We start from the raw sequence: 24,033 nt of genomic DNA, 5'->3' as shown, positions 1-24,033 counted from the left end.
CTTATCTTTATTTGTTTTTATTTCTGTTTATTTTCATATTTTTTATTTTTCATTTTCTTGATTTTATTCCTTTTATTTTATTTATGAAACCCATGCATTCACTAAATGCGCCTTTATTCATGCTCGAACCTTGAGCCTTCTTGGTGCAGTGGTAGCGTCTCCTCTTCAAATGCCACAGGCCCTGGTTCGATTCCCACCCTCGGCGCAGTTTCTTTTTAAGCAGTGACGCCCAAAGGCGGACAAATCTGCCGACGCGTCTGTCGACACGGCTGCCGACGCGCCTGCTAACCAGAGAGAACCGGTGTCGATGCGTCGCCTGGTGCTATACGTGTGGACGGGCGGTCTTAGTTAGTACGGGGTGTATACGGTGAATACGTGCGTTTCACCGACACCTGCGCAAGCCGTTGCGGAGCGCAACCCGACAGTTCGCTCCGGTCTTTCAGGTGGCGTGGCGAAAACTGCCGTGCCTTGAGGCCCCGGCGTTTTATGAATTGTAGCCTCGCGGTGTGGCGCTCTCCATGTCCTCTCTCTTCTCCTGCCCGTTCTCATCGTGATGGGCGCATCGCTTCGTTTAAAACGCTTGTTCCTGCCATAGCGAAAACGAATGCAAAAGAGATTTTGAAAACTTTGTCATTGTGTAATGATCTTGCGTGCGCATAGTAGTGACTAAAGGAAAACGTTTCGCACGCATTAATGACAGCTGCGATGTTCGCGGGTTTTTAATTTCTGCGCCTATATGGGAAATGAAAAAAGCTGACAGAGATCATTATCGCACCTCTTCGTCTTGTTTTGATTCAGGTTAGCGAGGCTAGTGGCAGAGTGCGGGCGGCGCCCGTCCGGATGAGAGTACGTTTCCGTCTCGCGATATGTTGCGTGTTTCATTCGCTGTCTTGAGGCTTGCGGCTGGCCGAGGCAAGCGGTGCAAGCGGGAACACGGAACCGCTGCACGCGCTGACTAAGAACCCCGGCGACGATTGGTAATCTCGTTTGACGACTCCCCCTCCGGGCCATTTCTCCTTTGTCTTCCGACTGCGCCGTTGTATCTGTCGCAGTACGTCGCGCGCTGCGCAAACAGTGAATTCTCGAAAACACTCTGGTCTCTGCGCCTTCTGTCCCCGACGATCATCGAAGTGGACCCGACGTCCGCTTTGCTCCCGTGGGCAGAGTCTGAGGAGATGGAGGCTATAACTCCTTCTTTCTTTCTCTTTCTTTCTCTCTCTTTCTTTCTTTTTCTCTTTCTCTCTTTTCCTCTTTCTTTCTTTCTTTCTTTCTCTCTTTTTCTCTTCCTTTCTCTCTTTCTTCCTCTCTTTTTTCTCTCTTTCTTTCTTTTCATTCCTTCTTCCGTTTAATACTGTAATGTTTACATTCCTCGTTAGTTTACTATGCGAGGTCAGTGCACTTTAAATAACCCCAGCTCGTCGAAATTTCCGGAGCTCTTCACTGCGGCGTCCCTCATAGCCTGAGTCGCTTTGGGACGTTTGGGACCAAATAAAACCTGGCTAGACCGGTAGATAACACGTGTCGAGGATTTTAAATTACCGTCTTCAAAACCAGGCTTCGAAAACAATTATAACGGGAAATCGCAGAAATTTTTCTGCATTAAAAAGAAAAATAAGTACGCTGCAGTAGATCAGCGAAGATAAAAAATAAAGGGGGGGGGGGGGGGGGTTGAGAACAAGCAGCCGCGAAAGTAAGAACACTCTTGGAACAGTTTTGAGCAGCTAGGAGGTGGACGAAAAACGAGGAACTGTATACAGCTACTCTCTCATCGAAGCAAGCAAACGTTCCGCGGGACCAGTGAGCTGCTGACAGGCTGCTGACGTATACACTGTTTGTACGGAGGAACGGATGCGCGTCTGCACGCGGACTCTGGGCCCCCTTGCACGTGCTGGTAGTCACGTTTAGCGGGTGGCTTGCCCCTGCTCGTTTGCTTTGGGATGCGCGCGAAGCGAGTAAACTTTGCCGCCTTATCTCGCCCGCAGCTGTAGATCGTACGGTTCTGGCAGAGGCCGTGCTTCTTTGCGCGGGATGGTCGCGAAGAGCGTTGGCTGTCGCGAGCAGTTCCAGACTTAAGGGATGGATCGCTTGTTGCGTCTCGGATGCGCTTCTTATCGTTGTGCTTTGTATTCTTTTCTTTCTTTTAAGATGAATATACGGCTACGTGTAACGACGTGCTCTTTTTTTTTTTTAGAACAGGGTGCTTTGTTTGAACGCCCGTGGGGTAGTCGTCGTTCAGTGAAGCGCGTCCTTCATTCTTAGCAGTGAACGTGGATTTATCTTTATGGTCCAGTCTGCAATGGTCCGCATCCTAGATAGAGGAAAAATAAAGAAATAAATAGAAACAAAAGTAAAGTAATTTGACAGCGCACTCCCATTTTTCGTGTTCGAAGTGTGTTGAGTTGCCGTCTTTATGCGTTCCTTGAGCAAAAAAAAGGGGGGGGGGGGGGGGGGGGGGGGAGTGCTTGGGGAGGCCGAGGGTGTAATTAATCGTTCGCGCAACTGCGACCATTGCGCCGTTGTCAGGCCATTAAATGAGTGCGCGAATTTTTCTTAATCACGTTCGCTTCCAGCTAGAAAGATGAGTTTGACGCGCCCTGACAGAAGAACATTCAGCTGTTCCAGGGTCGTTTCTCGGCGCCTATTCGTTCGTGGGCCGACCTCGGCTCGTTGTAGAAGTACGGCGTCGAGGGCAAAGCGTAGTCGGCAGGAAACAAAATGTACGTACTACATTCCACCCGCGTCAAATAAAGCGTTCTAAATTTAGAGCCCGCTCCACGGACCGTGGTGCGTTGCTGTTTTTAGAGCGAGCTGCTGGCTGTCCGTGGCACACCGCGCGCAGGACGTCTCGACATCCATGGCAGGGAGGGGGGGGGGGGGGGGGGGTAGTTGATTGAGAGGCTATTGTGGTTAAGCGGAGAGGTCTTCCTGATAAGTCGAGATCCAGTCAGCTGATAAGCGTTGCTTGGAAAGGGTGCGGTTGCCAAGAGATCAAGCGTTTCGCACTTGACACTGAAAATCAAGCTCCGCCGCAGGGACTCTCGAAAAGCAAATGCACACTTGGCACGCGACAACGGCCAAGGTTCAGCAGCAGTGATCAGCTGCGCATTGTGTTCGTTTGCTGCCGTGGTATGCAGTAATCGGCACGCGCACTTGGGCGGATCGAGACGGCTAGAAAGGAACCTGCGTGTGTTCATTCGATTTTTTTCTTAATGCTATAGCATTAGAAAGCCTAACCGGGAAGAAAATGACTCGTCGAAAGCTGAATTCGCTGATTGGCTGGAAGGGGAGGCGCGTCACCAGACTTGAGCACACCCATTGGCTGAAAGGGAAGGGACGTCACCAGATTGGAGCATACACAGTGGCTGATTGGCTGGACGGAAGTGACGTCACCAGACCGCAGCATTCTCATTGGCTAGAGGAGAGTGACGTCATCAAACAGCATTCCGATTGGTTGGATGCAGTGACGTCACCAGACCGGAAGTGACGCCACATTCTTTAAAGGCAGCTGCTAATGCTATCATATTCCCTCCACGCAATAGAATTAAGTATCCCTGTGAATTTTCTTTGTCTGTGAGGCCGCGCTTACTTTCCTGATTAGTCTACTCCGCCTTAGGAAATACCATTGGAACACATTATTCCTCTACTGTGCGCTGTCTAGCCGCTTGTTCAGGGAGGTGCGACTGCACCTCCCACTTCCCCCCCCCCTCCCCTCTTCCCCCTCTCCTGGATGCAAAGAGTGATCCCACTACTAACGGTAAATAACCCGCGTCCAGTATCCTCTCCCCAGCATATCCCAAAGTAACCACCACCACCACTGCGCGTTTTTGTCGCTAAACTTCAGCTAGGCTTTTTCATGTGGAACGTACAATTCGAGGGGAGGGGGGTACTTTCGTCTATTATAACTGCGTTTTCGCTGCGATGTATTTGCCCTCAAACTTCGCTAGGGCCAGCCTTTACCGTACTGTCTGGAGCTTTGCTTCTGTTTTGTTTCGCTGTGTTAGTTGTTCAGAGCAGCATTCGAAGCGTGATAAAATAAGGTAGGTGGTAGCTTGGAACGATTGCATGATGCAGGGCAGAGGAAGCGCGAATGGAACGAAAGAGACGTCTGCAGACATGTCTTCCAAGGCATCCAGGTCCGTCGTTATAGGCAGTGTCCCCTCATCAGAGTTAAAATGGTTTTAACCACTGCGTACGGAAGGTGTTTTATTTCTTGAATTGGGAGTTCTGGGCTTAAAGGACGGGAGGAACGCACGAGGGAGGCTTTTCGCGCCACCAAATAAGCGACGTGAAAATTGCGAAGAGCGCAGCTGTTCAACAGCGTGGCTTTGAATTGTAATGACTAACGACAGGAATGTGCGTTGGCCGAGCCAGGACATAGCCGAATGCAACTGCCCAGCGCAAAGGGCGCCGAGAAGAAATTGTGCGGCTCTCGTACACGACTTGTTTGTAGCGTCGACCGCGCTCCATTTCATCACGCACGCTCGTTCGCTTACGTGCGAGCAGTGCAAGTGCTCGCTTCCGTCCCCGTTGGCGAGACGGCCCAGTGGAACGCGTTGTGCCATCACGTGCCGCCTAATCGCGACTGCGTGGGCATTTATAAATGAAGCTAGTTGAAGGGAAAGGAGTTGGGGGGAAGCTTTTGCTTCTTCGCGTTTTCACTGGTGGCCGGGCGTTTTGCCGTGTTTGCAGCTGGGCGAAGGTCAGCAGTAGAAGTGTTTTTTAGGTTTCAGGATAGGGATGTACGCAAATAGAAAAAAAAAAAAAAAGTTGGCAGTGGCTTGGGTCTGCTATGCCATGATATACGTAGCGTGAGCAGTGACGTCACGTGGCTCTGCGTCGGCGGCAGCAGCGGCGAGCATGCGCGGCTCGCCGCGCATGCTGTGCGCAGTAGTGTGGTCGACGGAGGGAGCACGCGAAACGGCGAGACTGTGGACAATGTAGCTCACGCTACAAAAATCAGGTTAATTCCTTTTAATTGAATCAATCGGAGCAAGATTGAAGCGTGTGTACACTAGAGCACTGCACGGGCCTCAATCTGAGGCCTAAGCCCGGCCCAGCCCGTTTCACAGTAACGCTTGAGGTATACTGCACACTCTGAGCAAGCAGACTGCTGCTAGACTGATAAGAAACTGGTCGACAAAGGATCTGAAACCACAGTTTGGCTTGCAAAAAGTTGGTTCTTTTTAACCCAGAAGGAAGTGATTAAGAGTAGTGCTCGCCAGTCCCGTCTTGTGGACAGTGATCTCGTGTAGGTGCGCAAAGATAAACTCGGAAGTTCCGAGAGCCAAATAAAGAGGGCTGCATACGCGCGTAATAGACTACTTTGCATTCCCCCATGATTTTAATCAGTTATATTTTGCCGCCCACAAAGTATAAACATTAAAGCTGCCTAGCAAGCAGTGGGGATGACATTTTTTTTAGTGAACGCGATCTCACAGGTTGAACTCATAGCCGAACTGGTCGCCTTTCAGCAGGAACGAAAAGCTAGAAGGCTGTGTATTTCACGGTGTGTGTTTTGACGACTATAAGCGTCTTAAACTAATATCTTCTTCTTGAATGCATTTCTAATAGTGTATAGGTATGTTTTTGGATGACGATCGATCAATGGCCATTTAAGACCGGCTGAATTTTACTCTTACTGGTGGAGTAGAAGATAATGCGCGAACTACGTGATAACTTACAGGGCAAAACACTTGTCATGGCAACTAGGCTGAAGAAGCGAGGAGGGATAGATATGGTTATGAGATGAGATTTAAAAACTCTCGCGAGCTTTTGTGGCTATTTCATTTACGAAACGTTCCGGTGCTGTGACCAAAAAGAAAACCAAACGCGCTTTAGTTTGTGAATTTTCTCGCATGGTAAAAATATAGCTACAAAATGAAAGCTATGTTTTTGGGCTGAAGGGCCCAAGAGGAGTGAGGCTGTGAGAGACACCGAAGCAGAGGGCTCCGGATTATTTCGACCACGTGGGTTTCTTCAATGAGCATGCAAAGATACTACAAAGTACATGGCTGTCATGCTTGTCGCCTAAATAGAAATGCGGCCGCCGAGGCTAGGAGAAAACCCTGGTTCCCCGGCTCAGTAATCAAGCGCCTTGACCACGAAGCCACCGTGGCGTGGAAATAAGGAAATAGATAAGTCAATGAATAAAGCTTTTTTTTTTTTTTCGCAGCGCGTACTACAACCCATAGCTCATCCGTGTTGCTGCTCCAATGCCGCAGTTGTGTACTTTTCACTCTGCAATAGTGAATAAATAGTCCGACACTAGCCGTTTCTGTACGGACCCAAGCCCGGCTCGGGTCCGCAGCTTTAAGCCCGAGCCCGGCCCGGGCCCGGGCTTTCGGGCCGGGCCGAGCCCGTGCAGTGCACTAGTGTACACGCCTCATGGGGGCCTTCTGCGCGGGGATTTTCTGTTATGTGGCGTAGATGGGTACTCTGTCTACGGCAAAGAACACCCCGTTCTTTTACAGCTATTGTAAAAACAGTTACCTAATGCCCCCTTATAATAACGTCGATGTAGCGAAACGTGGTTAAAGCGCGCATGACTGCTGTGCATGGAGTGGAGGTAGTCAGTCGGCCGAGTCGGTGCCGTTGTCCCGAGTTCGCTCGCCAAGTTCCGCGGCCGCGACATGTTAGATGAATGAATTAGCAGCTTGCTGGTGCCCTTAGAATGCACTCGAAGAGCTCCGGGTACGTCGGAGACTGCAGATATCTTCGTTCGGTTGCTGTATTTTCGAATGAGTGAATTGGTGTCGGGTAATTAGGCTCATCATTGACCACCGGGAATGGAACTGCTCAGACGTTACGGTATATGGAACCGGATAGATCGCGAGCTTAGTTGAGCTATCGGTGTGTCGAGCTTCGGCAGGCCATTTTTTTTTTTGGGGGGGGGGGGGGGGGGGGAAGGAAGGAAAACCGGGGGGGGGGGGGGGGGTACAGTACAGGCCTTCGTCCTCGGTCGGCCAGACTCGTTGCCGTTCCGACAGCGGCGCGAGCTGAGGGCAGAGGCTCATGAGGAGGAGGGGGGAGGAGAGCTAAGTGCCCGCCGGGCGGAAGGAGTCACGCGGCCGACCGACATGTCGCACGTTGGCGTCGCGGCGGGATGCGGAAGAGCGCGGCGGAGTTTGCGATGCGGCGGAGCCACCGTGCAGGGGGAGCGGGTTGCCGTTGCCGTTGCGCACACGGGCCGCGGCGGCCTTTTAACTGGCGCGACTTGGTCGGTTAGGAGGTGGGGGCGAGAGCTTGGCGCAGGAAAGCGGCGGCCGAGGCCAACAGCCGACGCCGGTGCCGACTGGCTGGCCACGAAACGGAGGAGAACGCCGTGCCTTCCCTCCTCCCTCTCTTAGTGGGGGAGGGAGGGGTGTGGGGTTTTCTGTAGGGCTGGAACCCCCACCTCGCGAGGTAAAACGGAGAGGGGGGTGCGGTTTCTGCGGCGTTCGCAAGCGGGAGAAACGAAAGCGCAAAAAAAGAGCAAAGCGAGAGAGGCGGCGGCGGCGCAATCGTCGTTGTCGTCTTCCCTGTCTCCCGAAAGATCGGTGTCCTTGCGCTCGCCGAGGAGGTGGGTGCGCCCCCCGAAAATAACGCCTTGACGTCGGGGAGTCATCCGGCTCTCTTCGCCGCCACCGCGTGCCCCCACCACGTCGGCTGCACTTACTTGCTTTTTCTTTTTCTCTTTTTTCCCAACCGCTGCTGCAGCGCGTGCCGCCGCCCGTGCTGTCGTCGTTCCTCTGGATGGCGGAGGCAACAGCTCGCAAAAGCAGGGCCGCAAAAAGAACCGCGCTGTAGGTGTGCGCGCGCGGCCCTCGGGGGACGCAATTGCCACCTCTCCTCCCGAGGGCTGAGCCGGCCAGCTTTTGCGACGCGCTAGGGAGAAAGAGGGGGGGGGGGGGGGGGGGACGACTCGGGGTTCGTTTTGCTTCGTTAGTCACAGTGCAGCATTGGCGGCGTGTCGTCATCGTCGGTGACAGGGCGGTGATCGCTCGCAACGGCTGCCCTCTCTCCCGAACGAACGGCTTCTTTATTTTATTGCCACCCTCTCTGTCTCTCTCTCGCCTAAGTAACGCGTTCTTATTTCTTCCCCGAGCTGTCATTCGCCGCTGCAGATTGGCCGAGGTTGCTTGCCACGGTCCGTTATCGCTGCCTTGAGTAGGGATGGGTGCGCGCGGCCTCAAAGCCCGGTGGATCTCCCGAGCTGCGGTGGCGCAGTGGCGACCCAGTTCACGAATCTGTCGGTCGCCTCCTGGAAGTAGAGCTTCACTGCTGTCATCGCTGTTGTGTGGCGCAGTCGCACTCTCCATGAATCGCTTGGGACCGCCCTGCCGCAGTTCGTCTAATTATGTATCGCAGGACGCTGCGTTTTGAGAGTTAGTAGCACATTGGGAACTTCGTCAGCGGGCAGTTACAACGCAGAGATGTTGGAAAAGTGCCCTGCATTCGCCTGAGGTGTGTTGGAGCGTATTTGTGAACATAACGCGTGGAATCCAAGGAACATAACTCGTGGAATGCACTTTGATGTGCACGTTAGCCGACACTTAGCTGAATTATCAGATTTTGCACTAGTGCTATTGAGAAACATTTTAGAGTGAATAGTGTATCTTCAAAATTATTCGAAACGAACCAAATAATTTCGAATACCTTTAGAATAATTGGTGTGAAGTTCGAATAAGGCCTGTCATATTTGTTCCAAAAACATGGACCGTACACGCCGTGTTGCCATGCTGCCGTGATCAGTATGGGCGGGACGGAGGTTTGAGCGCTTCGGTGTAGTCCGTTCGCATGGCAGCTTTTGTAATCCTCATACATGGCTTCAGAGATTGTATGACATGGCAGGGCCCAGGCAGGTTCAGTAAGCTCTGCGTTTATGCCTGCGTTTATGCGTTATATCTCAGTGCATGACCCTTGTCATGCACTGAGATGTGTTGCTAGTTTATTGTCCTCCATTACCAACAGCAAACAGTACTTTTACTATCAGCATCACATGACAATGATAAAATTAATGCACTGACTTCATGTTGCGAGCCCCCAAATGGAGATCACTGTTGAGTCTTTTCACTGCGAAAGCAGTGCTTTGCTGTTCCTCACGAATGCGCAAGTAGCAAATGTTCTTCAAAATATTCGATTCCTATTTAATTTGTATTTGATTTGGTTCTCTCACTGTTTGATTCGTATTTGTAAAAAGCACTATTCGCATAGTACTGCTAATAGTTTTCAAACAACATTAACAGGGCCTATTTGAATTCTTCAAAGTGTGACGGGCACAGTTAAGTGCCAACTCCAAGGGCACTTCTTGGCACTGGCTCGCTCCCTCTCTGGAGCCAACTGAAAGAATTTCAAGCCATTAAGAAAAGAGGTTTGGGAACTGAAAGGACAATTTAAACCGTGAAGAAAAGTTAGGGGAACCTGAAAGAGCTTCATGTTATAAAGAAAAATCACCTGTTGTTGTAAACTTCTTGTTTCCAGCACGCCCGTGAGCTTGTTCTCGTAACATTGCGCACGAGCACCCGAGTGCTGACGCAGATATTTAGCATAGAGACGCTCTTGCCGCACGCATGCGCAGACCTGTTCGGGCGTATGCCAAGAGCGCCGGCATTGGTTGCATATGCCCAGGGAAACGCCCTTGGAGTTCGTGCTTTACACAGCGGTTGACTTCACAATGCAAACATGGAGTAATTTCTGAGAGTCGTGCTGTGTCGATACAACTGGTGGCCTATCAAGGCTGAGGCCAAGGTTTCAACCAAAGCCTTTACTGCTTGATTCACTGACATGGCTCTTGGCACTTGTATTCACAGATCCCCCAGACACACCTGTTTAAAGTTGCATTCCTTTGTGCTTATGGTCATCTTGCCACAAACCTGAGTAGCGTTGAGTTCCTAAAGTGCCTGCTTTTTCTTTTCTTACGTGGTCTTTTCAACAAGAAAAGTTATGCTGCAAGTGAGCGGCTTTGCTTATTATATCTGCGTGGTTTAATTCCTTTTGTCTAATATGAAAAGTGTACACCAGGGAGGGAGCCACCTTGGTGTGTAGTGTTGACTCGCTAACTGCGATTTGTGCACCAGAGAGAGAAGCGGTTTGACAGTCTGCCAGCATACGAAGAGTGTGTGCAGACATAGTACAAATCTTAAGATGTGCATTCCAGTGTCAAGCAAAACCATATGCAGTGCGTATTTAAACTTCGTACTGAAATCCAAACAGTTTTAGAAGTTGGTTGCTATATATGTATCTGGATAGCACAGCCGAGGTTTTGGTCTCATCGGTAGCATTATTAACATGACAAAAATACTTGGGTTTTAATTGACTGTATGAATTTTCACCCTGTCTATTGTTTGTACAGTGGGTTTCCATACCAACGAGGCATAAATGCTTTGAAAAACTTTCATCCCCAGAAAACCTGTCCTTTTTGAGTCATCTATATTAGTAGGTTCATATCAACAAGGATGACTGCACTATTTGTGGCTGCTCTTTCTCGCAGTACTAAAATTTCATCTCTTTGGATGCAGAATATTAAGCAGCTGAGCAATGGTTCCACATCTCGCATCCAGGGAACTAATGTGCATTCATTCCTGTTCAGTTCCTGTTTGAAACCACAGCATGCGAAAACAAACTAGTTGCCAAATTTTTGTAACGTTGATTTGTTACTGGTGCCTTGGTTCGGCTAATCTTCATTTCATTGCCACCTTTGTACGCAGCCTGGAATACACGAAAACAGTGTAATCCTGGGTGTGCATGAATTACAGAGTGAATCATTAAATCTGAAGCATTCCGCACTGGAAAAAATTTTTTAACCATAGTCACATTTGATAAGCTTTTGTCTGCAGATGTATGTTTCTAGAAGTATTGAACATTATGGAGAAGCACACAATGTACCGTATTTGCCAAAAGTAACCAGGCAACAAAGTTCGCTTCTTAGCTGTATAGTGGAGCCCTTATGATGCACCTAAAGCTCAAAAGGTCTCTAATGGTGACAGGAAGGGGTTCCCTGTACCTTACACAGATTTCGAGCTTGAGGGGTGTCATAAGTGCTACCTCGTTGCCTGGTAAAATGGCACATTTATTGTAATTTCATATACAGTGGGTAAGTACAGCCAAAGAACAGCTTCACAGAAATTTTAAACACAAAGTAAGAATGTGCAGCATTGCTGAAAAGGTGTAGGTTACTGAAGTGAAGTTCTGCCAGTGTATGTGGGTCCTCTACACCATATGTCTTGGAAATGATGGATAGAGGGTAATTTAAGCATGGTGGGAGAGAAGGGAGAATCATTTGGCAGTCATTTATTCTTGTACCCACCACAGTGGCATGGTGACTTTGGAGTTTGGCTGCTGAACCAGGGACGTGGGGTCAAATTATGAAAGTGGCAGCCGCATTTTTATGGAGGGGAACTGCAAAGACCTCATGGGCTCCGCAGATGTGCTTTAATGGGAACAAAATGGGAACACCATGCTCTCCCCGCCCTTCCTCCTCTTTCTTGTATCCTGCCACTTGCACAAGTCTGGCAGTAACCGAGGGTTTCACTCTAAACCAGGGTGAATTTTTCTCGAGCTACATATGTTTGAGAAATGGTTGTTTGCTCTGTAGCCACACAGTTTCACTCACATGGGTGTCAGTTGTCCTTTTCGGAGACTGGCCGGTTGAGGTGAATTAGTTTGAAGAGATGAAGTGAAGAGATTTAGTTTTACTGATTGATACGAGACTGTGTGCGAGAACTGCAGAGGCCTCCTGGTTTACAAGATTCTTCAGAAGTAGCGAGCAAAATTTCATTCAGCCTGCCAGCAATGCACACCTCTCTGCGCCAACTTAGGTGAAAACTGTTTGGAATATAAAGTTGTTTTTTTCTTCTGTGCACAAGAGCTAGGAGGTGGGGGTTTTTTTGCGCAAGTTTGTACCCTAGATGTGCAGGATGTGTGAAAGACACGGAAGTGACGTAAAAAAAAGTGTAGTCTTTGGCTTCCAGCATGAAACACTCGTTCTGCACGTGTGCAGCTGTGCATAAAGTTTGAGACATTTTTGCTTACGCACTAACACTCCTTTTCACTTTGTCTTGTGCCACGCAGGATTCCCCTTGTCTGTGAGAGGAGCGGGCTACCCAACCTTTCTCCCTAGTCAGTATGCTGGGTGAGTATGGCCTGCCTTAGCGTTGAGATCTTCGAATTCAGCTAGTAATAGCTTTCTCATAGTGTCTGAACTTGTGGTCATTACCTCGTGGTGGTGCTAATGACTTATATGGCTGCTCAGTTCCAATTTTCACAGCTTAAGAGATCTGCCCTGCTGTCACACTTGGGAAAAGCAAGTCACTGCTTGGAAGTATGGGGAATTAAATGCTTCCTGTGAGGCATTGTCTGTGCAAAATGATTTTTTTTCACACCTAATTAGACAGCCTCTTATCAGCGCCATTGTCATGCAAAGTCTAATTGATTTTAGCATCTTGCTGCTCCCTGTCTATAGTGTGTTCTCTTGTCTGTCATGCGAGACTAATTGATTTTAGCATCTTGCTGCTCCCTGTCTTTAGTGTGTTCTCTTGTCTGTCATGCTCTCACATACTTTCTTGCCCACTAAGAGGATGAAACAAAGCAGTGGCAGATTGCTGGTTTACAAGTGCAGCCAAAAATAGTACGGAGTATATTTTGTGGTTTCAACCTTTCTCACGCATATTGTAAAAATTTAAACATGAGCACACCAGCGAGATTTGCTGGTAATTTGTTAGGGGTGAAAACTTGGGAAAGTTCGTATCTGTGATCCATGGCATGGGGGGTAGTGCAAACCAAGATGAAAGGGTGGACAAAGAATCAATACACACACTACCTGTAGTGTGTGTATCTGTTCTTTGTTTATCATCCTGGTTTAGTGCTATGCCCCCATGCCATGATAATTTGTACCGCAGAATTTTTGGTAGTTTAGGTGTGAGAGGAGTTTGATCACTGAAGCACACTTCATATTACTATGGCCTCAGCTCTATGTGATGTGTGATACCTGCATAAAGAGTTCATTTCTAAGTTCTAATTTGAACTTTGAGTAACATGCACACGGTCTGTATGATCAAGGTAAGATGATTTCATTTGTAATGTGCTGTGTCAAACCAAACTTCACTCTGGTAAGTAGCACTTTTATGTCTAAGTCACGTGGCTTCACATTCTTGGGAATGAAACCACTTCATTTGAACTGCAGGGTAAAGTGCGAAATTGTGCAGAGCAGGTGAAAACTGTCATGATAAAATCCAGCATTTTTTTAGTGTCTGGCACTGACAAAAATCGACTTCTATACATTGAATTGCAGCTTATAAAATACTGTGCAGGTGTAGAAGTCTCTGCATGCACGACTCGAAAAGTAGCTATCATAAAAATTGCATATAAAATGTGAAAGTGTGTGTAATCTGCTTGCTTTCTTGTCCGTAGTTTATTTTCAGGTTTGACAGTAAAACTCTATAGGTATTATTGTTAGTACTCATGGATTAATAGAGAATTAAACACACTCGTGAAAAAACACAAGAGGCTACATACTAGAAAAACTTATTTACTCTGCTAGAATACATATTGACATAGTCGCACATATCGCTCTCCCATCCACACTGCCGCTGTTATTGGTTCTCACAGCGTCTTTGAAAGCCGTGCACTTCAGACACTAAAATACACAAATGCACAGAAGAAACACCCAGAGCGCACACATGTGCAGGAGCTCACTTTTCAAGAAACGCCGGAGGATTCTTGGGTCTGCGCTTCGACTGTCGAACGAGATTGGACACCTGTCTGCGGGGCCGAAAAAGTGGGCCGCTCGGCTTGCAAACAAAAGGGGCACTCGCCACTCTGTTCTTATAACGGAAGAGAGGCTCCTTCACAGAAATAAACATATTGACACGAAAAAAGGATGCTAGCTAACGAGGCTCTGCAAAGGGCACTTGCTTACATTATGCTGAAAGAAGCACCTATCTTGTGCGCACGCATAAATACAGTTGCGGATAGAATGATACGGACCATGCTTCGTCAACATTCCAACTCTTCTCTCACGTTGCGTAACTAAAATATCAAAGTTTTCAGTCTTTATGCACGAGCACACAAGTGGTAGTTGCCCATTAATTATCAAACACCCATTCATTTTCGTTAGCTAACGCATCCAAGAAGTTTGATTACCAAAACATCGTCAGTGTCATTCTATCTGGGACTGTATGTAGCATGCATTCGCTCATGCAGAATAGGACATGGTGCAAATTTGTCATGGTATTCTTTAATATACATGAGTGTCAGCTTTTGTGTACATGGGTGACCTGGAGGAAATGGCATGAACGCGCAGAGGGGATTGGAAAACAATTTCAGCTCAACAACAGGGGAATGAGGTAATGTGTTTGAATCCTAGTCCAACCAATTTTTTGAAAGCGCACAGGTATTCATTAATCAGGCACTCTGATTTTACTAGAAAAAAACACTTGAAAACATGCCATCTGATCTGTGACCAAGCTGCCAACAGCATAACACCATCTTGAACCTCTGTACTCAAGAACTGTACAGTTAATTGTATGTATCACATGCTGCTGCACTATTAGAAGGGCATCAGTGGGAAGTGAACTTGAACTATGTATAGCCCTCTCAGCCACACGTAATGTTTTACTGTCAAGAAAAATCTGAAAATGTGTACGTATGTTCCGAGCCCCCTATTTCGCAAATATAAGAAGAATGACTCAAAAACATTAGCAGTTGTCACACACTGTGCGCTTCTGCATTAATGGAATTTCCACCCTATTGTTTGACAGAAATGCATTTATGCCCAGTAAATTATTTTCTTATAATCTGAAGCTGTTTCCATAACGAAAAATTAGCTACAGTGTCCTGTGGTAAAACATTCCACCGCATGAGAGAAGGAAAAAGTTACAGCATCAGACAGCACTTCATAGGCGCACCGTAGAACTTTGTGACATCCATCTTTATCTCTTGATTTTCAAAAGTGATCCTTTTTTTCTAATCACGAAATGTCTCTACCATTCTGTTCAGCAGGGATCTCCAATGAGCCTCATGCATGCCTCAGCACTGACATGGCATTGACGTGTGTGGTCACACCAATCATAAAGGCTTTTCCTCTCAGCAGTACAGCAGCATGTTGAACATGAAGTACAGACAAATAACCAACGCACTCTCTTCTTGAACAGTCTCCTGTGAGGCCTTGGTTCTTATTGTCTTTTCAGCCATGTCATTGATACCTTTAAAATACTAAACTCAAGAAAGACTTTTTTGTGGGCGTGAGAAAGGCTCTTTTACACTCAACAACACTGCCTTCAGCACTGCATTCGCGCATGCTTTTACGTCAGCGCATCTCAGATGCATCCTGATTTAAGGTGGGTCATCCTGCTGCCACTGTCAGGTCGTCTACCTTATATTGAGTGGTTTACTTTTTTTTGGTTCAAACCGAAAAACACTGATAAGACTTCAATGAATTCAATTTCCAGAATTCGGTCTTAACTGAACAAGGTCATTATCCTTCACATACTCATCACAGCTAGCTGGCTATTGAGTAAGAATTACACTCAATCAGGGCAGAAAATTAACAAGAGTACAGAAGCCAGGAACATGGTGAGACGGTTGTATTGTTAGATTAAGTGGCGCAGTTGTGGGTTTTCAAGCATTGCTCTTTAATGCTTTGCATGCAGTTTTGGACTAGGAGACTCCAACTTCTGCTGTTTGCTAGCGAAGAGCTGTTTGTTCATGGCCTTCACCCTCTGACGGCAATTGATTTAGTTGGTTTCTTCATTGCACATGGCACAATGACGCAAAATTCGTGAAAAAGTGGCCTCTTCTGGCTATCACAATGGTTCAGTGACAGTTCCATCACTGCCATCGAAACAAAAGTAGACTCCTTTTCTTGCTCAAACTAGCACAGCTACCTTATGATAACACGAGAACCCAGTTTTTAGAAGTAAACTTCTTCTTGCATTTTTGATGCCTATTCCTTCTACAAAAAATAGTGTAACTAGGACCATATGTGCATTAATTACTAATAAATTTACAGCTTCTGCTGACAAAAAGGCTAAGATACTCCTAAGTGACTTCATTGCACAATACCTCATTTTATTGCTATCTAATAATATTCTCCAAAAAATAAAAAGAACTGTGTCTTGAAATAAATGTCAAAAAAAGTGCTGAATTTTCAAGAATTAAAAGCTGGAAAGTCCAACCCCTGCTTATATGGTAAAAAGACAGACCATGGGCAAGGGAGTGACACTCTCATAGAGCCAATGGGGACGTTTTTTTTAGAAGGCGATGGTGGCGGCACCTGGGAGAGGCGGTAAACGCATCAAAAATCCAATATGGCGTCGCGCGTTTAGGCGGCTGGTTGTGGCCGGTTGCTCGCGCTACAGTGCACTGTACTCGCGCGTTACTGGTGCTGGCGGCCGCTAGCTCGATCCAAGCTTTGTCAATACTGGCGATTAACTGCTCCCGCGCTGCATTCAAGCTTGATTTCCTAAGTACTTACGGAATCTGCTCACTCGCTTTTGTATTTCGATGTGTCTGTTGATGTAGCATGGTGCATGTTGGCGAGCGGCGCCACTGCTTAGCAGCTGCGCTCGCTCGAGAACGAGAAGCGCAAATGATTTTGTACAAAAGAACAATTTATTAAAAGAACATCAGCAGTGACAATCGATGTTCAAAAAGTGATTTTAGGCATCAGTGACATTGCAGTATCAGTAACAGGCATCCTAAAAATCAAAATAAAAAAACGCCAATTTGTAAACCTAAAAGACATGAGCGCACAGAGAATATATAGGGGATAAAGAAAAGGTACCAAGGTAGCTACAGTGTACATAATAAAATGCTACATGACTGAATATAGGTTTGTACGCGACTTTGTAAGAGATTCAGGTAAATAGCAGGGAAGTAAAACATCTGACATGTATTGAAACGCATCAGTCTGTGGCTATGAATAAAACACACCCAGAGAAAGGCAGCGAAAATTTTCAACCTTTGACTCGTGCAGAAGAAATCACAGTGCGTTGGGTTAGGGACAACATAATATGCTGCAGTGCAAGTGCTTCGTACAAAAACTCCAAGAAAAGCTCACTGTGTGACTCGACATGACGCCAATGACGCTGCTGCAGTGCGAATGTCACCGACCGTCGCCGTTTTCGCTTGCGCGGCTGTCCGGCCGTCGTCTGCTTGTCGTCTGCTGCTGCGTTACCCGCGTCGTCATCGTCGCAACTAATTTCTTTGATATCTTATTTTTAATACCTATGGCTCGTTATAATTTAGTTCATAAACATGTTTTTATTAATGATAGTGGTCGAGAAATTTCACTTTTATTAGGCTTAACTGCAGCCGCGTTTACCGCCGATACCAGGATCGCTGCAATCGTTTCAACCGTGGCGCCACCCTCGGCGCGGACGCGCAACTTGCAACATGCCACAGCCCTGCCATGGGTTTTGCATGATGTGCAAAGATTTTTGCCAGATTAAAACCAATTACTACTGTTAATTTACAGTGACTAGCCAGTGCTATTTCGAACTCCTTTGAAGACAAAGTTATTACATGTTGTATGATCACGGTGGGTGTGTTGAAGAATGTGCTCGGTTCATCTACTGGGGTACCACTTACTTACTGGAGTACTACACAAGTAACGTCACTTAGCCTTTTTTCCGCTTTGTCGCCTACACGCAGGCTACACCAGCAGTTTGTCTACCCGTCCGCCTACCTGCCACCAGCAAGTTTGATCCTGCCGCCGCATCCTCCACTGTCGCCAGCCACGGCTGCTTTCTACGACTATGGGCCACCACCATTCGGAGCTGGGGCCGCTGCTGCAGCTGCCTCGGTGAACCACGCTGCCGCCGCTGCGGCAGCAGCTGCCGAGCTTGGCTACCCTTTCTCGACGAGTCCATCGACGGCTGCCCTGGCCGCGGCGGCCGCCGCCAGCTACCTGGCTCCGCCCCCTCCGCCCGCAGCCACGCACCCTGGTGGGGCCGCCGCTGCAGCCTATTACACCCTGCAGCAGCCGCTGGGAGCAGTGACCGGCGGCGCTGCTGGCTCTCTGGGCACCCTGCCGTATGCCGCCACCCAAGCTCAAGACACCCGACTACAGTGATCGGGTGGCCTGCCGCTGCTGCTGCCACCCATTACACGCAAAACGAAACATTCAAGCTAAACCAAAGCTGGGGACTGGGAGATGGTAGAAGCGATAGGGAGGGAGGGCAGCCTGGTGAAGCCGTTTGGCTGGGCGCACCATGTTCTGCTGGGATTGTGAAGGAGCAGCGCTGTGACTAGGGGTTGTCCGAGGTGCCTCTGGGGAACTGCCTTTGTTTTTTTTTTCTCTCTCTAGTTATGTTTTTGTTATGTTATTCAAGCTGTTGGGGCAAGCTCCTTGCTAAGTGTTAGTTTAGTAAGGAAAGGCAGTGTTGTGGAGACATTCTGTTTTTCTTTTTTTTTCTTGTTGGAACGCAGGTTTAGCACTGTGACATTTGTTGCAGTACCTGTGCCATTTCTTATCCCTTCACAGCCTTGGGACGTGCAGCTTTGGAACTGCATTCAGAAGCAGAAATGAAAGCACCCTCCATTTCAATGTACCAGCTATAAACCTATTCTACTTGCCAGTTTGAGCTAGTCCAGAGAAATCGGCTGCACTACCTTTGCTCAAGAAGCCATTTCAATTAGTTTTGGTTGTTAATTTGTTACAGTGGAGCAAGTTGCTTATCAGAATGTTCATTGCATTCATTTGTACTTAGTGTCTTACCATCTAGGCAGTAGTCATAAAAATGCAACAAAGTTGGTGGTGAATAGGAGGCAGCTGGTAGTTATTTTTGTTCCTGTTACAGTGCATTAAGCGCCAAACACTTGCAAGTACTTGCTCAACTTCTTTAAATAGTGCCACCGTTACGCTCCAGTGGCCACATAAAGGCCATTTGGTCATCGCCACCTGCCTGCTACTTTTATAAATAATTTCTGGTTGCTCTAAAAAGTTCATACATTTAGTTGTGGTCTATTGAACAAAGCTAGTCAAGCTTCGGGCCATTGTTACCGACCTTAGGGTTCATTATAAGAGCCATGTAGCTATCATTTGGGCCATTGTACAATTAGGTAGAGTGGCTTGCTGGGCCATTCGGTTTTGCAGTGTTTAAAACCAGCACTAGAAGACACGGACAGAATAGGATGAGTGTGTGCATTTCTCGTCCTATCCGTCCCTGTCTTCGAGGGCTGGTTTTAAACAGTATTAGATAGTTAAGTGATTGGCACCTTACGCATCTGTCTCCACTGTGCAGTATTAGGGATCTATAAGCCGTGCCCACTGCTGGGCACATTTGCTGCTGGGTGGTGTACTCTGGTACCTAATGAAAAAAGCTTTTTGAATGAGCGCTACCTCTGAACTGGTTGATTGTCAATTTACTGTTATACAAAACTAGTAAGGCAGGAACAGTGGTGCTGCTGTGTCAGCATAGATTCAACACTCTTGGTTCATACCTTCAGAGGCCTTTACTTTTGCAAGGAGCTTGTGCTGCGCTGATGACACAGATCTGGGCATTCCTCAAAACACAGCCCAAGCCTTTCCCCAGGCAGTTCCCCAGCACGTCACTGTTTGTGTGCTCCCAGATGAATATGTGCACCTCGCAACTGCAGGCTGCCTTAGCAAGCAGCAGCGATTGGCAGTGATTCAAAGGCGTGTCAGCGCTCAACGCTGGCGCATTCAGCCGGCGGAGGAAAGCTGCTCCCCTATTCTGCCACAGACACTGCTGCTGCGCCTCCGCGGGCAGCTGCTGCACAAGACAAACGTACATACACAAGACACGAACCGCTTAATACACTCTTTAACATGCATGATGACTGCCCTGCATATGAAAGGGGCAGGTGGTAATACTTCACACAATCATGTTGCTACAAGTGTACGCGCAAGCTCCAGATGCCAGCAAAGTGCTCCCTGCCTGCATATTTCATGCTGTTCTTCATTTCCTCGCTTCCTGTTAGTACTGTGGGTTTTTTGTCCGACCGCTGTTCGGCAACTCTTTGGTGGGACTTTGTCATTCGCAAAGCCTGTAAAAGAAGATTGCTGTGAACCTGAATACAGTTTGGAGCGCCTGTTCCATTCACAAATGTTGTTGAATGATCTGCGTGAACAATTCTGGTTGTATTGTTTTCATTTCATTTTTTCCACTCATCAGCTTCAGGCTGTTGCAAACAAAAAGGAAAGCAAAAGTTTGGTTTTAATCACCATAGATCCTGTTTCTTCGTCTGCATTGTGTTCTGAAAGTTTTTTTATTTCGCATGTGCAATGCAGGGCACGCGGCTTGCTTTTGGGCATCTGTAGCTTTATACCGCTTGCACACAGCCATCATCCCATACTCCCTGTTCACTCTCAGTGCCTTGTCTGCTAGTTAAAAAAAAAATTGACGAAAAAAAAAGGGGTGGGGCATACCTTCGTTGAACTCTCTCACTGAAGTCACTTTCCACCTAGTGAGACATCTCTTTTCTCATCTGAAGAGTACGTAGCCGCTATTCCCTCAATTGTGCTTATCGCAGTGACATCTTGTGTAGAATGGTGCTGTCAACAGACATACTGATCGAACAGCACTGCTGTGTGCAGTCTCATGTGCTGTTGAGACCACAGGCGACATTGAAAGACAGTTCTTCAGCTTCTAAAAAAAAATCATGCATCTTTAAGATGAAACTGGTGCTAGCTACACTGACGACGTGCATGTCTCATGGTGGTATGGAGAGGGAACAGCGCAGTGGAAGTATCGATGGCATGCCCTTCCTTTTTTTTTCCCGCTAGCTGACAAGCACACTATTTAAACACTGTCTAGGTTATATAAGATGCCACCTCATTGTGATAACCAAATGCTCTTGCATGTTGCTTCTCATTGCTTTCTTTTCCATGTTTCGCCAGTCATCTGTGCATCACCTTTGAGAGATGTACATCCTAGAAGTGCGGGTGGAAATTGCACCTAACCACAAGAGAGTGCCGGAACAATAGAAAACAGGCAGCCAAGTTTGCTCACAGAAATTGAGGTTAGCCGGCGTGTTTAGAAATGTGTCTAGAGGATTGAGTAATCGAGACTTTGTTTAATTAAGATGCTGGCCATTAGCTGCAGTGTAGAGATGGCTAGTACTTCTCTGGAAAAGGGAGCATGGCCACTCCAGTACAGTTTGTCGGCAATGTCACAACTTAGCCATTCAACAACAGCCAACTCGGAAGGCATGTAAACTGTAGCTGTACAGCTCATCCGTCCCAACACATTTATTCCAAAGTCGTGGTTTTGTCTGCACAGAGAAAAAGCAGACAAAGTAGGTGACGCGGCACTGTAACCTCCCCCCCCCCCCCCCCCCCCTCTCTCTCTGTATAAAAATGCTAGAAACCAAAGCAATGTTCTGTCTGCATATATGACTGTACTTTACTCAAGATGAGACATGTAGCTAGGATGAAGCATATACTTCCCTTCCCGAAATAGAATAAGCTGCCTTTGCATTCAAGCCTCTGGCTGCTGCAGCCTTCTTGCCACACGCGGAAACCTACAGGGTCTTTCTCGAATGCCTTAAGAAAGCGCGCAAGGAAAGTGGACCTGCCGATTTGTGACGGCAGCAAAAGTAGCTGACATGGATGGCAGCGTCTCATGAACAGTGGATCTCACCCCGCGTTTTTTTTTCCTCCCTTGAGACATTGTTGTTTGTCTTCTACTTGTCGCTCCCCTAATTAATTTAAGTATTTATTTTATTTATGTTTCCTCTCCCTCACACTCCCCTCTACCCATGTCCTTTTGTTTTTGTTTTTTTTTAGAGTGGATACAGGGGGAAGCACAACCTGCCAACTTTTCAGAAGGGCATGCATGTGCGCTCGCTTTTAACTGCAGCAAACACTCTGTCCACACGTCGTGCCACGGGAGAACGAGGCTAAATGCAGAGCACACTCACGGTCACTTGGTTCTGCAATCACCCATTCCCTGTCGTGCTGCGGTGTCCTCACCAACAACAGCCGTAGTGGCTCTTTGTGCACACAACGGTCATATGTGGAGCATTTAACTGGAAGGTTTAAAGTCCTAGTGTTTAATATGCTGTGATGGAAACTTCAGTACTCAACGGCCATCCAAAGTACTTGCCTACTAAACATTCATGCTGCCGCTTGTCTCAGTCATTTGTGAACTAATGCTGCAAGCAAATCAAGATTCAGTTCAAGAAGCGAGAACCTGCTCAGTTCCGGCCATTGCCGTGCAGGCTACCAGTATTCTCATGGTGAAAGCATTTGTGTGGATCTGACTGACGCCTTTGGCATGCCCAAACGGCAGAAACCAATTCAGCAGCAGCAATTGGTGCCGTCACATGGATCTTTGCTCAGTACTGCAATGTGCATTTTTCCGAGACGTTGGGAACAAGCATTTCTTCTCTGTGCCATCCTTGCCTTGTCGAGAGCACCCATAGAAAAGATTGTGCAGCGATTGATGGAGCCGTGAACAAAGTGCTATTGCTGCGGCCGGCACATTAGTACTGCGTGGACGTTACTGGGATCTCGGGTGGCTCTCTCGCAGCTTGGCATGTGCTGAAGGACAGCTAGCTCAAAAACTCCTCCCCCGTCCTGCATTCCCAGTGGAGTTGAATGTGTGTTTGCTGCACCTGCCCTTGGGCAGCTGGGAGCCGTCCCACGAAGGTTGTGCGACCCCCTCCAAGTCGAATCCAAGCTGGTCCATGTAACAGAGATGAATGGTGTATATTTTACGAGGAGCGAGAGAGAGGAGGAACACTCATTGTTAGAATCTTCTAACCAGTCAAGATTTTATACTGAACCTCATGCACATCGATCACATTGTCACAGAGCAATCAGGTCAGAGAAATTCCATCGGTTTCATTTTTTTTTTTTTAATCTTATCTGCATGCCATTTACTTATTTTATCACAGCCAACTTTTTTTTTGTTTTTGAACAGTTCTCTGTTCCATTTTTATATTGCATGTTGCCTTGAGACATCATATCGAGATTTGATCGCAAGGGTTTTTTTTTTTTTTTCAATTCTGTGCCTTAAAAGTTCTTGGGTGACAATCAAGCAGTGGTTATCGTTGGTTGTGTACTGACAATCACAGATGTTTTCAATTGGTAGCTACAAAAGACCATGAATGCCTTTACTAGTTGAACCAGCATTATAAGGAGCCAAGCCTGCCTTAACCATAGGATTAGGAGTAGGAAAGAATAAAGTTCCTGCACGTTTCTTTTCTTTTTTTTTCTTTTTGCACAAAAATTGTTCTAGTCAGTGTGTTTTATAATGGACTGGATGAACTGTGCCATTTCAAATGCCAATTTTCAAGAGATAGAGATCTTCATTGGACCAGTGTGTTAACGCAGAGAACTGTTCACGCGAACGATGTAGAATTCTGTTTTACTGGCACCCTGCAAAAGTGAAAACATGTATTGATTGGTGTTTCCTCTACTGTACGCTTAGTTTTTGTTTATGTAGATCAAGGAAACTGGAACGCAGTGCACCCTTACATACGCACAGATACTTAGCTGTTCCTGTTTAATACACAAGCACAAGCAGCAATGCAGATAACCTGCAGTGGTTATCCTATCATAACTCGTGAAAAAAATGAAATTAAATAAAGGAAATAAAAGCCCTACCTTGTTCCATTTGTTCTCAGTTGACCTGATTGTGATATGTATCCTATGAAATTTCATAATAAAGTCCTGTACACTTGGTTACATACAAGGGTCCTGTTTCTGTGGATGAGTTTTCATATCCCCTTTCAGCATCCAGCAAGCAACCTTGCAGCGTCATGCTTGTAGCATTGGACATATGACAGCTGGTTGGCCTTCAGTACAGAATTCGGTGCATTCAGGTGAAGAGCACAAGCAAAGTGCGCTTTTACAGTTTAGTGCAATTGCAACTGTTAACCTACCACACTAGTTATGGCATGAAGTGCTCCAAGGAAGGTGAACTTTCTTCCAACAATGTGATATATACTAGCCACACACTGGATCAAGAGTGATATGGGCTGTGTGTACATCAGAGGACATAGGAAAAGGCACTTAAACACAGGTGACGCAATACGGGAATGCTTCATGTCTATTTGCTGTTTCCTCATCATGTTCCTGAATTTGCA

The 24,033-nt window shown here is 47.1% G+C and overlaps 1 protein-coding gene across 1 annotated transcript in view; it reads left to right on the top strand.

Moving 5' to 3' along the window:
• The window catches only part of LOC149371364 (RNA-binding protein 38-like), an 88,783-nt gene extending 65,144 nt beyond the window's left edge, over nt 1-23,639 (top strand). The window contains exons 3-4 of the mRNA XM_089565494.1: nt 12,049-12,109; nt 17,629-23,639. Coding sequence (XP_089421620.1) covers nt 12,049-12,109; nt 17,629-18,049 — 482 coding nt within the window. The 3' untranslated portion in view covers nt 18,050-23,639. The remainder of the gene's footprint in view (nt 1-12,048; nt 12,110-17,628) is intronic.
• The last annotated feature ends 394 nt before the right edge of the window (nt 23,640-24,033 follow it).

The sequence above is a fragment of the Amblyomma mixtum genome, chromosome 1 (assembly GCF_055824585.1).
Source record: "Amblyomma mixtum isolate Tamu chromosome 1, ASM5582458v1, whole genome shotgun sequence".
NCBI lineage: Eukaryota > Metazoa > Arthropoda > Arachnida > Ixodida > Ixodidae > Amblyomma > Amblyomma mixtum.
Note: the sequence above shows the minus strand (reverse complement) of the source record. Positions and strands in the feature narration are given on the sequence as shown.